Source organism: Dromiciops gliroides, chromosome 5, assembly GCF_019393635.1.
Source record: "Dromiciops gliroides isolate mDroGli1 chromosome 5, mDroGli1.pri, whole genome shotgun sequence".
In the NCBI taxonomy this organism is placed as follows: Eukaryota; Metazoa; Chordata; class Mammalia; order Microbiotheria; family Microbiotheriidae; genus Dromiciops; species Dromiciops gliroides.
This window is the reverse complement of record NC_057865.1, coordinates 103,797,489-103,810,313: the sequence shown is the minus strand read 5'-3', so window position 1 is coordinate 103,810,313 and position 12,825 is coordinate 103,797,489. Positions and strand designations below refer to the sequence as shown.

Genomic DNA, 12,825 nt, shown 5'->3' with positions numbered 1-12,825 from the left:
TGGAAAGCCTGCTGAAGAATAGCACTGTGCTAAGTCACAGCCATTGGAATGTGAAGGGACCTGGTGGTTTAGAGATTGGACACCTCAGCAGGGAAATGGGAAAAGTTGACCTGTTTTGCAGTTGAAGAAATAGAATTCTTGTAAAAAGTGAACTATATAACCCGGGGAGCTTCCCTGTTGAGGAATCGAGGGAAGGTCCATGCTTTCTTATCAGTGGGGATCATCTCTGATTAAGAAGTTGAATAGCTTTCCATTCCCAAATGGATCAGGTCATAACTTCTCTTTCTGGCTTTGAACTGGAGGTGGCATTAAAGACTCTCCCATGATCTGGCCCTATCCTACTTGCCTGATCTTATCTCTTATTATTCCTCAATGGACTATAAACTTCTTAAGGGCAAGTCCTTTTTGTGAGGATTTAGTGCTGTGCCTTGCATATGGAGGTATTTCATTGTTAGCCACACTGAACTTGTATACTAGTCTCTGGCTTTAGTATCTGTCAGAAGCCTTGCTTATTTCTAACCTTTTCTCATGCTCTCGCCCCTGGCTGTAATGGTCTCTGAGCAACTCTCCTCCCATACTCTAGGCCTCTCCTTGCCCAATAACTTGAAGTTTGCATTACCCTTCCCTTCTTGAAATCCTTAGCACTTGATATTTGTGCTATGTATTTAGGCATGAGATTATATTCATTTTAGTGCTTTGTTATGTAGTGGAATTTTGTAGGGACCCCCAAAGGGTTGTCGTTTACCAGTCTGGGTCAGGGTCGAATAATAGCAGTAAGGAAACAAGTAGCCATTTCTTCTAGCTGGCCAGGGCAGATTCTAAGAGGGATGGCAGTCTACTTTGAGCATGACATAAGAGTCTCTTTATACACAGATTTTTAGGGCAGCTTTCATAAGTTAAATATTATTCAAAGTAACATTCTATGAAACAAAGAAAAGATACTTATTCCTAAAACACTGTTGGTTATACAAAAAAAATACTTATTGGGGAAAATGTGTATTCTTAGCTATTGGAGATGAATAAGGGTGTTATTGTCTGAGTATAGCTGATCTCACTTAAATCAAAGAAATCTGCCTGTGGGATCAAATAGGGAAGAGGACTTTCCCAGGACTCCGAACTCCTCCACCTTTAGTAACAGTCTTTTGGTTCCAATAAGAGGTGAGAATGAGACACAGGACACTGGCTACTGCAACCAGTGTGCCTGGAGTTCTCCCATAATCACATACTTGCCAGTGTTGTTCTCTGTTCTTTTATGGATGGTATCTCCCTGAGGTGATTATAAGTTCCCTCAGGTTCAGAGATCAAGTCACATATTTCTCTTGTGTCCCTCAGCAGTTGGCACAATTCTGGGCATTCTTAGAAGCTCAGTAAGTGTCTGTTGAGTTGCATCAAGGGCAGATAGTGTACAGTGAGCAGTCAGTTATTTATGAACTTTAAGATAAGGATCTACCTTGGGAGCCTCTAAACTCTAATGCTGGCTGCCTCTCCCCAGAGCCCCTCAAGTCTTGTTGCTGGCCACATCTCCCCTGCATTGCATCATGTAACGGTTTGCTGCTTACGTACCATTTTTATACTGTAGCTCAGTTTCCCATGCCAGCACATTAGTACCGTACAGAGACACCACAACCTTCTCCATTGTGCTTCAGTGGATGTGTCTTCTCCTCAAACTTCTAATGGCTCACTTCACAGCCCCTCCAAGCCTTTTCATTCTGTGCCACTCTTGCCCATGTCCTCCCATTAATCCTCCACAAAAGATTTTCCTCCTGAACCTGATCTCTCTTCATGTAGAAGTATCTGTATTTGCACATAGACACCAGGAAAAGAAGCTTTTTTTTTATACTGACACAGTCATTTTTCTGACCTTAAGTCTGTGTGTGTTCATCTTATCACTGTAGCCTGGTGGTTTTCTCACTAAGGGTACAAATATGTACATTTATGTTGTGAATGGTACAGATCAGATAGATAGGATGTTTGGAAATGTGGCTAATCATATGTTCTCATCAGAATTTCATCTTGATCTTTTTCAGGTACTGGTATCTTGGACCATTAAAAACCAAAGCTGCTCACTTTTTTAGTACTCTTAAGGCAAGTAAACTGCAAAACGTGGAAAATTATCATTAGAAGAACATTGCATTTTTATATGTTGTATACATTTCTCATTTTGTTTCTAGTAGAAAAGGGAAATGGGGATGAATGGGACATCTTTCATCTCATTTTGTAGAGCAACTGCATATATATGAGACTGCTTCTCCAAAACAGGAAATACACACGAGACACCCACATTAATAATCTTCTTGTTGATAAGTTGTCCCGTGTACCCTTCTAACACTATTCATTTCTTCTCTGCTATTGTGCAAATAGTAAGTATACTGACTAACCTGTGTGTGTGTGTGTGTGTGTGTGTGTGTGTGTGTGTGTGTGTGTGTGTGTGTGTGTGTAGATATCTATATATCTGGAAAAATGTGTTTGTATTAACATACGTGTATGAATCTATCTGTGGGTATATGTATCTAGGCAGATTTGTTTGAATTTGTATTTAGATGTGCATCTCTGTATTGTGAACAGATCGCAAATTGGAATAAGCATATTTTATACACACACACACACACATATATATTATGTATAAGCAAAAGGATTAGTGCATTCTGTGGGTTGATGTATGAAGGGTCTGGGTAAAAACAGATACCTTTCTTAAGAGATAGTTACATAAGGCTTTATATTGCGGGCTTTTAACCTAGGATTTATGAACTTTAAAAATATATATATTACTGTATTTCATATCAATGAAACCCTATTTCAGTATAATTCGTTTTCTTTTTAATCCTATGTATTTTATTTATGTATTTTAAAACACTCTGGGAAGGGATCTACAAATTTCAACAAAAGGAACCATGATACATTAAGATTAAGAAATTGCTTCATGGGGCAGCCAGGTGGCACAGTGGATAAAGCACCCGCCCTGGATTCAGGAGGACCTGAGTTCAGATCCGGCCTCAGACACTTGACAGTTACTAGCTGTGTGACTCTGGGCAACTCACTTAACCCTCATTGCCCTGCAAAAAAAAAGAAAAGAAAGAAATTGCTTTATGGATAGAGCACCGGCCCTGGAGTCAGGAGTACCTGAGTTCAAATCCGGTCTCAGACACTTAACACTTATAGCTGTGTGGCCCTGGGCAAGTCACTTAACCCCAATTGCCTCACTAAAATTAAAAAAGAAGAAGAAGAAGAAATTGCTTCATGTAGAAGAGGTAGGGTTGGGGGCAGCTAGGTGGTGCAGTGGATAAAGCACCGGCCCTGGATTCGGGAGTTTCTGAGTTCAAATCCGGCGTCAGACACTTGACACTTACTAGCTGTGTGACCCTGGGAAAGTCACTTAACCCCTATTGCCCCGCAAAAAAAAAAACAACAACAACAACAAAATTTTTAAAAAAGAAGAAGAAGAAGAGGTAGGGTTAAGAGGCTATTTTATGTGAAGAAAAGAAAGAAAGCTTTAGGATTTAAGGCCACAAAGGGTAATCTGGAATATGAGATTTTGGTAGCAGTAAGTCACCAAACACCCCCACCCACCCACCCTCCCCAGTGCTCAGACATCTCTCTGACTTTAACCTTTGCAAAGTGCCTACCTGCATTGTAAAAGAAGTTTTATTGTCAGGGAATTTCCTTATTCGCTAGCACTGAAATCACAGGTCCAATTCTGTCCCTGGGAATGAAACAGATGTCTTTGCCTGAGACACCCTCCAACTCTGGAACTGCAAATGACTCTTTTAGGACCTTTGTTTTCCATATTAGAACATAGTATTACATTCCTATTTACAGGCTGTACAGATAAACACACACACACACACACACACACATCCCCCTCAGCACTGCTGAGCTCAGAAGTTCAATGGGGAGGAGCCAATTTCTGAGACAAATGAATCCAGAGAGAACCTGATTATGGATTTCGAAGCAGAATGTTAGTATCTTTGTCTTTCAATTAAGTAATCCATGATGTAACAGTACTTTTTGTTTTCATTAGCATCTGTATATGTGAATTGAATTTGTTATGGAATGATGCACTTCACAAACGTATAGTTCTGTCGTCTCGGTGTGTTATCCTCACAGTTTTCCCTGTCCTGAAAGGAAAGACTGGCATTCAGTCTTGGTTTGAAGGAAAGATTCCTTAAACCTCTTTGAGAAATCAGCTCTAGGCATTCAGTCCCCAAATCCTTTTTTGGACCACAAATTCATAGGGAAGAAAAGGAGGTTGTTAGAATTTGTTTATCTATGTATTAGAAACCTATTTCACTGCCTAAGATCTTCCAGGAGTTGTCATTAGTAACATTTTTTAAATCTTTATGTCAATCTAGGAGTGGCCTCAGACACATCAGGCTTCCATCTCATACGTGGGACCCACTGAGAGGCCACCCAGTGAACCAGAAGAGAAGCCTCCCAGGCCTGCTTTATACAAGAGGATATTCCGAAGACTTGCCTCATACTGGACACGTTCGCAGGATGGTGAGAGATGTTATCTAGAGGACTGAGATAACCTCCCTCAACCAGCTTCCCTAATCCATCAATCAGCATTTATTATGTGCCTCCTATGTATCAGGCACTCTAGTGGGTGTAGGGGATACAAATAGTCCCTTCTCTTGAGGAGCATACATTCCAGAGGTAAATATAGCAACATTACTCAGAGGTCGTTTGGTTCATCCTCTGCTTCTGATCAGCACAGGACTCAAACTGCCAAACAAATTGGTCTGAGTTCTTCTCTCCTTAGCTGTATTCGTTACATGGCAGCACGCTAACCCCTAACCCCAAGGGATGACAGTAAGAACTTCTGGGGGGGAGTTGTGGCAAAGAATGGGCCCTTCTTCTTTATTCCTTTTGCTGCTGCTCTTTGTTGGAATGTTTCCTTCATGGACCTTCCACCATGACTCTGACTCTCCCTCTCCTCTGTGTATAAGTGAGGTGTGCAGTAAATAAAGCAAAGGTAGAGCGGAAAAAGAAAGACTAGGCAGGCCGAATGAAGTGGAGCTGAGCAGCTGACGGCCCCAGTCATTTATTTTGCATTGGTAGTAGTGGAACACTAATGGAAGTAATGACCTGTGCCTAATGGATTCACACAGCCAACTCTCAGAAGGTAGAGCCAGAGGTCTGGAAAGAAGTGCAGCTGTCCACCCTTGAATTATCCATCACAACACGGAACAGTCAACCTGACCTGATGGTAAGAGGGTCATATTATAAATCAGTATTTTGTGTCCTTAAGTAAGGCAGCACGGTTACTTGGGCTTTCTACAACTCAGCGTTTTGGTTTGTACCATGTCATTGAGTGAAAGGATAAAGATAGAAGGGTTAGGATGGGGTGAGGGGTGTGTGAAGGGGGTGATGCCATGCCAGTGAGGGATGAGACCAGAGACATGGAATCATAGAGTGTCAGAGCTGGGAGAAACCTTAGGTAATGTGGAGTTTAGCCTTTTCACTCTTTTAGATGACAAAGCTGAGGCCCAACGAGGTGAAGTTTCTTCTGAAGCCTCTGATTTGGATCCAAATCACCCAATTTTTACTCCAGTTATCTTCCTACCACACTGTGGTACCTCATATGACTGGGGAGGATTTTTGTTTTAAAGCCTCTTGGCTCTAGTAAAGAATTCTGACCCTGCAAGCATTGGCTTAGGGCAGTCTTCAGCTTTTCTGCCACATTGACAGGGCACAAAGCCCTGTAGATTATCAGCCCCATCCATTCACTCTTGTCAGTATAAATTTTAACACATAGTTTTATGTGATTTACATTTTGATCCAGCCCAATGACTTAGATTGCATGTTAAAAATCACTGATCAGAGAGTTCTAAGATGAATATTAAAGTGCCTTAGACTTTTTACAGTAGTGAACTAATAGAAGAAGCATATCCTGTATCACTAGATGTGATGGATGATATTTGCATTGTATATTACTTGTAAAAATCAGTGAAGTCACAAACTAGTTAACCCTTCCACAAATTGCCAGGTGCTGACAAAGAGGAGAAAAAGCATGATCAAGATAACATTCTAAAGAGTTATACACTTTTGTTGAGTTTAAAAACAAACTAAATAAACTTTCATTTATTCATTCATATGAATAACAGTTCTTATATAAGGTTACCAGTGTTAGAAAAGTTGGGAAGAGTAGAAAATTTTCCTATTTCTTTTTTTTTTTTTTGGGTGGGGCAGTGAGGTTTAAGTGACTTGCCCAGGGTCACACAGTGTCTGAGACCAGATTTGAAGTCCTCCTGAATCCAGGGCCAGTGCTTTATCCACTGTGCCACCTAGCTGCCCCTGCCGCTTAAAGTTTTAAACTTTTCCTTAGTTCTGTTTGTCACCTTTCTCTTAGCCTCTCAAGGAGCGGATGCTCTCTGACTTTTGCATTTGCCCATGTTACCATTTTGGACAGATTATGTTACCATTGAGAAGATCAGTGATATTGGCCTAAATCTGCCATATAATATCACAGTCTCAAAGCTGCTGAGTGAAGAGGAATCACTGGTGATTCCAAATGTCCCCCAGTCTTGTCATTCCTGGCAGAGCCATCTTCTACTTTGAGACCCACCCATTCTTTATCAGAGCTGCTGCTAGCCCCAAGCAATCAGGCCTACCAGAATAAGGCTGTTCAGGAAAAATCAAGACTAGGAGTCTGATTTATGTACGAATACACTGGCTTTATAGGTTAGATGAGCATGAAGTTGTGTTCCACAGGAGCAAATGGGATTGAATAGATCAGCTGGATATTTTAGGTCAAACAGACAAGGAGTAGAGTTCATAGACAGCAAGTTAAGGTATGAAGGGCCAGTATAAAAAGCAAATAGATCTAGAATTTAGAGATCACAGCACCAACAAGAGACACCCATGTGTGCCCTAGTCAAATAGATTGCATGTCTGTCTGTCTGTCTGTCTGTCTGTCTGTCTGTCTGTCTGTCTCTCTCTCTCTCTCTCTCTCTCTCTCGGGTTACTGGTTTTGTTACGCTCTAGTATATCTCTGTGGCCCTTGCTTCTTTGCTTTTGGCTATTCCCACCCAGAAAAGGAATAAAGTAATTACTGGGTTATTGGTTTTTGTGGTTTTTTTTTTTCTTAATGGAAGAGAGAGAATGTACACTAGTGGGCAGTACTGTGCTGTGAGTCAGGGAGACTTGGGTTGAAATCCCATGTGACCTATGTTCCTATATAAGTATGAGTAGGTCACTTCTCTGAACTTAAGGCAACTATCAAAGTTGTAAACAGATTACAATCTGTATTGGTGGAGGGAATTCCCAAACTGACAAACTCACAGGTACTTGAAATGGCAGATACATGGAATCATGGTTACAGTGCGGGACTTGGAGTCAAGAAAACCCGAGTTCAGACACTTAAGAGCTGCATTACCCTGAACAAGTCATTTAATCTAAGTGTAACGATTGATTGATGCCACCTGCTGGAGACTTACTGTAGAAAAGTTCTGCCATGAAAGGAAGGTCTTTGAGGGCAAGGCCATGCAGCTTTTCTTTGGCGTCAGGAAGTGACGTTTGCTGGTGGGAGGAGGAAGGGGGAGCTGGCGCTCTGATTCTCACTCTTTCCTTTGGACTCTGGTGGAGAAGGGAGCTAGAAATGCACTCCCCCTTTAATAGATAGAGGAATCTAGGCCTTTTTTTCTCTCTTTATCAAATTCTTATTCTCCTTAATAAATGCTTAAAAGTCTAACTCTTACTAAAGCTTATAATTTATTGGCGACCACTCATTAGATATTTTAGACAGACTAGCTAGAATTTTAGCTGTAGCAAGCCTTAGTTTCTTCATCTGTAAAATGGTAATAATAATCATATCTATATTAGAGAGTTCTTGGGAGGCTCAAATGAGGTAAAAGTGCTTTATGTAAAGCACTTTGCAAACCTTTAAAGGGCCGTATAAATTATTGTTGTTATTCATGCCATATTTTAAGTGATAGTCCTCTTCAATATCTCCCAACTAATTTCGTGTAAGGAAGCAGGAAATAAACTGAGGGTCACTCCAACAACCACCACCAGAATAAATTAGGCCATAGGCCTGGGTGCAAACCCTATGTGCTATTGACTGGAATTGTTTCTTGGAGCAGTAGACTTCCATCACCAGCAGGTGAGAGAGAGACAGAGACAGAGACAGAGACCCCGAGACCGAGACCTGCACAAGGTGAACCCATTAGGGGATTTATATTGTACAGCTTGTGGTGGCATCAATAAGAATGGAGAATCTGAAATACATTTCCACACATGGGACCAGGAATTACAAGAATGTGATCACTGATTATTATTTTTAGTGATTGGCACCTGCCAGGAATATCTCTGAACTGTTTTGGCTTAGGAAACAAGAAAACAGAAGTGAAGATCAGGGTCCCTTACCGGAAGTCGTGAGCACATCTTGGGCTGTAGAGCGTGAGCCTCCTCCTGCCAGCCTGTGAGAGCCATGAGAGCAGGCAATAGGTCCTGCCTAAACGAATCTTCCTCCCTCACCTAGCAAGGAGGCCTTCCCCACATTCAGCATTTAGGAAAGCCTTACTGAATCTCATTAGCTGATGTGTTGGAAACACTAATAAGAGTTTTCTGAACTCTCTTTCTCAGGGCACAGAAGATTTCATGAACATTTGCATTGAACCAGATACTGTCAGTAAAAGTGACTTCATAAGTATAGGGTAAGTACAAAGGAGAAGAGGCTGGTCTGCAGAGTGCAGGAAGTGAGGTTTTACACTCTTAATGTTCTCCAGTCACCAGTGGTCTGTCTGAGGGTTCAAAGGAGGAATCTGATGGGGTTGTTTTTCTTCTGCTTCGATTTTAGTCCAGCTTCCCAGATTGCTCTTCCTTGTGTGGCTCCACCACCACCTTTGGGCCTCTTTTGGAGGAGATCACAAGCACTTCACACCAGCCTTCTCTTAACCCACAAGGAAAGTGAGAGAACTTAATGACCAGCTCACCTTTTTCCTTTCCCAAGACTTTAATCAATCGACCGTCAAGCATTTAGTAAATTCCTCCTATGTACCAGGGATTGTGCTAGGCACAGTGCATAGAGAGCCAGAAGGGAAGCCCTGCTGGTCATGAGAGCAGCTAGAGAGGCTGTCATGATCATGGGCCACAGGCTAGGCTTCACCTGCCACTCGGTTGGTTTCCATTCTCAGTGCTCCCTCTACTGCCTAAAAAGGGGAGAGGCACGTTCATCTGCAGCTAGGTCCCCATGGTTACTGCTGTATTCAGATGTACTGGATGCTATTTCCCTGTGGTGAGTCTCTGGCTTTGGCTGCTGGGAGGGCTTCACTTAAATGAGAGCCATTCCTGCAGTCAGTGAAGAATCTTCAGACCCTGGATATAGCCTTGCTTTTATCTGCTAGATGTAGGAAATGCCTTTTGTTTTCCTAAAGAATAGATAGATACTAAGGTTTCTATTGTGAGTGTTTGTCACTGAGGCCAATGATGATGAAATCTCCCCTCTTTAAGTCTGGCATCTAGTGACAGGATTAATCTTTGCTAATTGTGTTGTGTCAGGTTTTATCTTATGCAGCTTGAGGACAGGAGCAGATCTTTGTAATGGTGTAATTCTGTGGTATTTGTGGGTTTTTAAAGAGGGTAGGAAAAGAGAATCATGTGCCACACTGGGTTCCTCCAAAAAGGAGCATTTTAGCCACTTAGGACAGTTAAACCTATGAGGTCAGAATTATAGAAAGGGTGAATAGGGACTAGACCTGTGATTTCATTGGTAAAGGGACCTCCCAGGTGAGGGAACAAATACAGGTCAGCAGCTTTTGTGCAACTTAGTCACTGAAAGACTAAGTGATTTGCCCACGGTCACACAGCCAATATGTCAGTGGTGGGACTTGAACATAGGTCTTCCTGATTCTGAAGCCAGCTCCCCAGCCACTTTTCCATCAGGAGATACAGGTGTGATTTAATGTGTGTGTGTATGTGTGTATGTATGTATGTGTGTGTGTATATATATATATATATATATATACACACACATACATACATACACACATACACACATGAATTAAATTTATTATTTTTTAAAAGGAACATGAATTATCTGACTTTATTCAGGTGAGAAGAGTTTGATGGGCCATGTTTTATAATATGATTGTAAAGTAAAGAGAGATCCTTTCTTCTAGCTTGTAGAATCAGTTATCCTTCTTTCTGGCCACTCCCTCATAATGAAGTAAGGCTTCATTGCTGTTAGGATCCCTCTCAAAATCCACAAAATGGTTTGAGACAAAGAACCAGGACACCCAGCTTTCTTCCTCATTCTGCTACCTTGAGAAAAGAATTTAAATTTTCTGGGCTGCTTCTAGTTAATAGGGAAGGAGAGGGTCTAAAAGACCTTAAAGTCCTTTACAACTCCAAAATCTTGATTCTAAATTAGTTTAGAAGGGCTAAAGGAGAAAGATCATTTACCCTTAGCTGGTATCTTTGTCATCTTGAAGTATTATTAACATGATTATGCTTTTTACTTAGCTAAAAGAAAAATATTGTAAAAGAGAAACAAAGGGTTTTGGGGGGGGGAGGTATTGGAATCCTTTTCATCAGGGTTGTACTCAAGGAAATCTGAGATGACTAAACCAGAGCTTGTGTTCCAACTGTGTTACTTCTATGATGTCTGTATTGGTAGGATATATTTCTCCTTTTCCTGACGTCACACTTCCTCTTTTTTTCTCTTCGAGATTGCTGCCAGTATTTATTTGGCTTCAGACCCCTCTTTTGATTTCTCCCATTTTTCTGTTGTCCCTCTCATCCCCAATCTCCTCCATAGTTACCATTCAGGTTTCAAATCATTTGCTTCCCAAGAATTACTAAGTCATTTGGTGATTTCCCTGAGATCCAGGCTTTCAGTCTAGGCTGTATGTAACATACAATGCCTTGCTTATCTGCCAACTGCAGATGCCTTTGTCTCGTTCAATAGCCACAGACTAGTGACCCCATATCAAAGGAGACTTGAGGTTGGTGAAAGTTATTTTTTTTGTGTCGTTCTCATTAGGCAAAATATCTGCTTTTACTCACCACAGGGAAATAGCATCCAGTACATCTGAATAATCAAGAGTGGAAAAGATAGAATAAGATCTTGGCTTTTTCAAGGTGTTTTTTAAAAATCTAGTGAAGGTTTCATATATTTGAAGATGTAATATTATAGCTAGAAGACTATGAAATAAACATTGGATTAATTCACTTAGATTTCTTATGATCTTTTCTCCATTTCTGAAAGAATTTTGATGTCTGTGCCTTTGACTTGCCCAGTGGATTTGGGAGCTTTAATAACCACTTAGTTGAGGTGTAGTGCTAGACTCAGATACTGAATTTTTCATTGTATTCATGTGAAGATGAGTGATTACAACCTTGTACGATGGAGAACGCAGTAGAGTTGGAAGGCCTGAGTGCCATCTCTACCTCTTAACGGTTTGCATGACCTTGAGCAAGTCAGACTCTCTGAATTGTGGTTTTCACATATGTGCAATGGGAATGATGTTACCTATCTTACCGAGCAGCAGCCTTGGGTTAAAGATCGAGTAACTCACTCATGCTCATCCTTCATTCGGCTATTAAGTGCTGACTGTGTGCAGATCTTTGTGCTGGCAACTGGGGAATATACCACAATAATTACAATACAGCCTCAGCCCCACACTAGTTTACAAGCTAGCAATAGGGGAGAAAGGACACAAAACCAACACAAATAAGGTTATAGAGACTATGTGCTACAGTGGAAAGACAGCTGGATTTTGGAATTGGGAGACTCTCTTGAATTGTGGCTCCACAAATATTTATTAAGCCAGCACTGTGCTAGGCGTGGAGGAATGCAAAAGTGAAAATAGTCCCTGCCCTCTAGGCAACATGTACACATGTGAGCGTGTAGAAAATACAAGGTGATTTTGAAGGGAACACCCCTGCCCCTAAGAGGAATCAGGAAAGGCCTCGCCTAGGCATTGGTGTCTGCGCTATGCCTGGAGGGACATTGGAGGTTTTGTGAGAGTTGGGTGAGGAAGCGAGTACATTCCAGGAGTGGGGGACAGCCTGTTGAGAGGCACTGACCTCAGAGCTGTAACCTCGTGTGTGAGGAGCAGCAGAGAATGTGTGGGCTGCACCGTAGAATCCTTCAAGGGAAGCATAAGCCCAGGTGTCACGGCCAAAGGGCTTTAAATGCCAACCATAGGGTCATAAGATCATAGCCCTAGAGCTGGAAGAACACCTCAGAAATGATCTAGTCCAGCCCCCTCATTTTACAGCTAAGGAAACTCAGGCCCAGGGAACTTAAGTGACTTCCCTAAAGTTCTATGGCTGACAGGCACCAGAGGCAGGTCCTCTCACCATAGCCGTGCTCCTTCCACTGCACCAAGCTGACTTTGACCCTGGAGAGCCTAACGAGCCACTGCACTGACTCCCTGTTGAAAAGCAACAGGGTCAGATCTGTGCCTAAGAAAAGTCACTTTGGGAACTTGGTGGAGGATAGATTGAAGAGTCGTCTTGGCAAAGGAGGCTGTTGTCATAGCACAAGTGGGAGGGTAGGAAATCACTTGCTGGCAGCGTGACCATGAACAAATCATATGATCTCTCAGCCTCTGTGATGACCCTGTCTATAAAATGGGGGAATTGGGATGATTCGCCTCTTGGCGTTGTTATAAGAAAAATGCTTTGTAGATCTTAAAGCACTATATAAATCTGATTTAGCATTATTATCATTGTATAGGTGAAAGTACTTGTAGATTACAAAGACTATACAAATTTCAGATGAACATTTGATTTAGAGTAAAAGTTGTCTTTTGATTCAGAATTCATGTGTTGCTAAAACGGGTTTATATCAAGAGGTCAAAAATGGGGGGTGGTATTTTC

General features: G+C 41.6%; 1 protein-coding gene across 1 annotated transcript in view; it reads left to right on the top strand.

Annotated features, from left to right (window-relative positions):
* Positions 1–12,825, top strand: part of AGK (acylglycerol kinase) — a 92,600-nt gene that overhangs the window by 76,683 nt on the left and 3,092 nt on the right. Inside the window, exons 11-14 of the mRNA XM_043965806.1 lie at positions 2,028–2,085; positions 4,350–4,497; positions 5,109–5,206; positions 8,584–8,654. Of these exons, the coding sequence (XP_043821741.1) occupies positions 2,028–2,085; positions 4,350–4,497; positions 5,109–5,206; positions 8,584–8,654 (375 nt within the window). The remainder of the gene's footprint in view (positions 1–2,027; positions 2,086–4,349; positions 4,498–5,108; positions 5,207–8,583; positions 8,655–12,825) is intronic.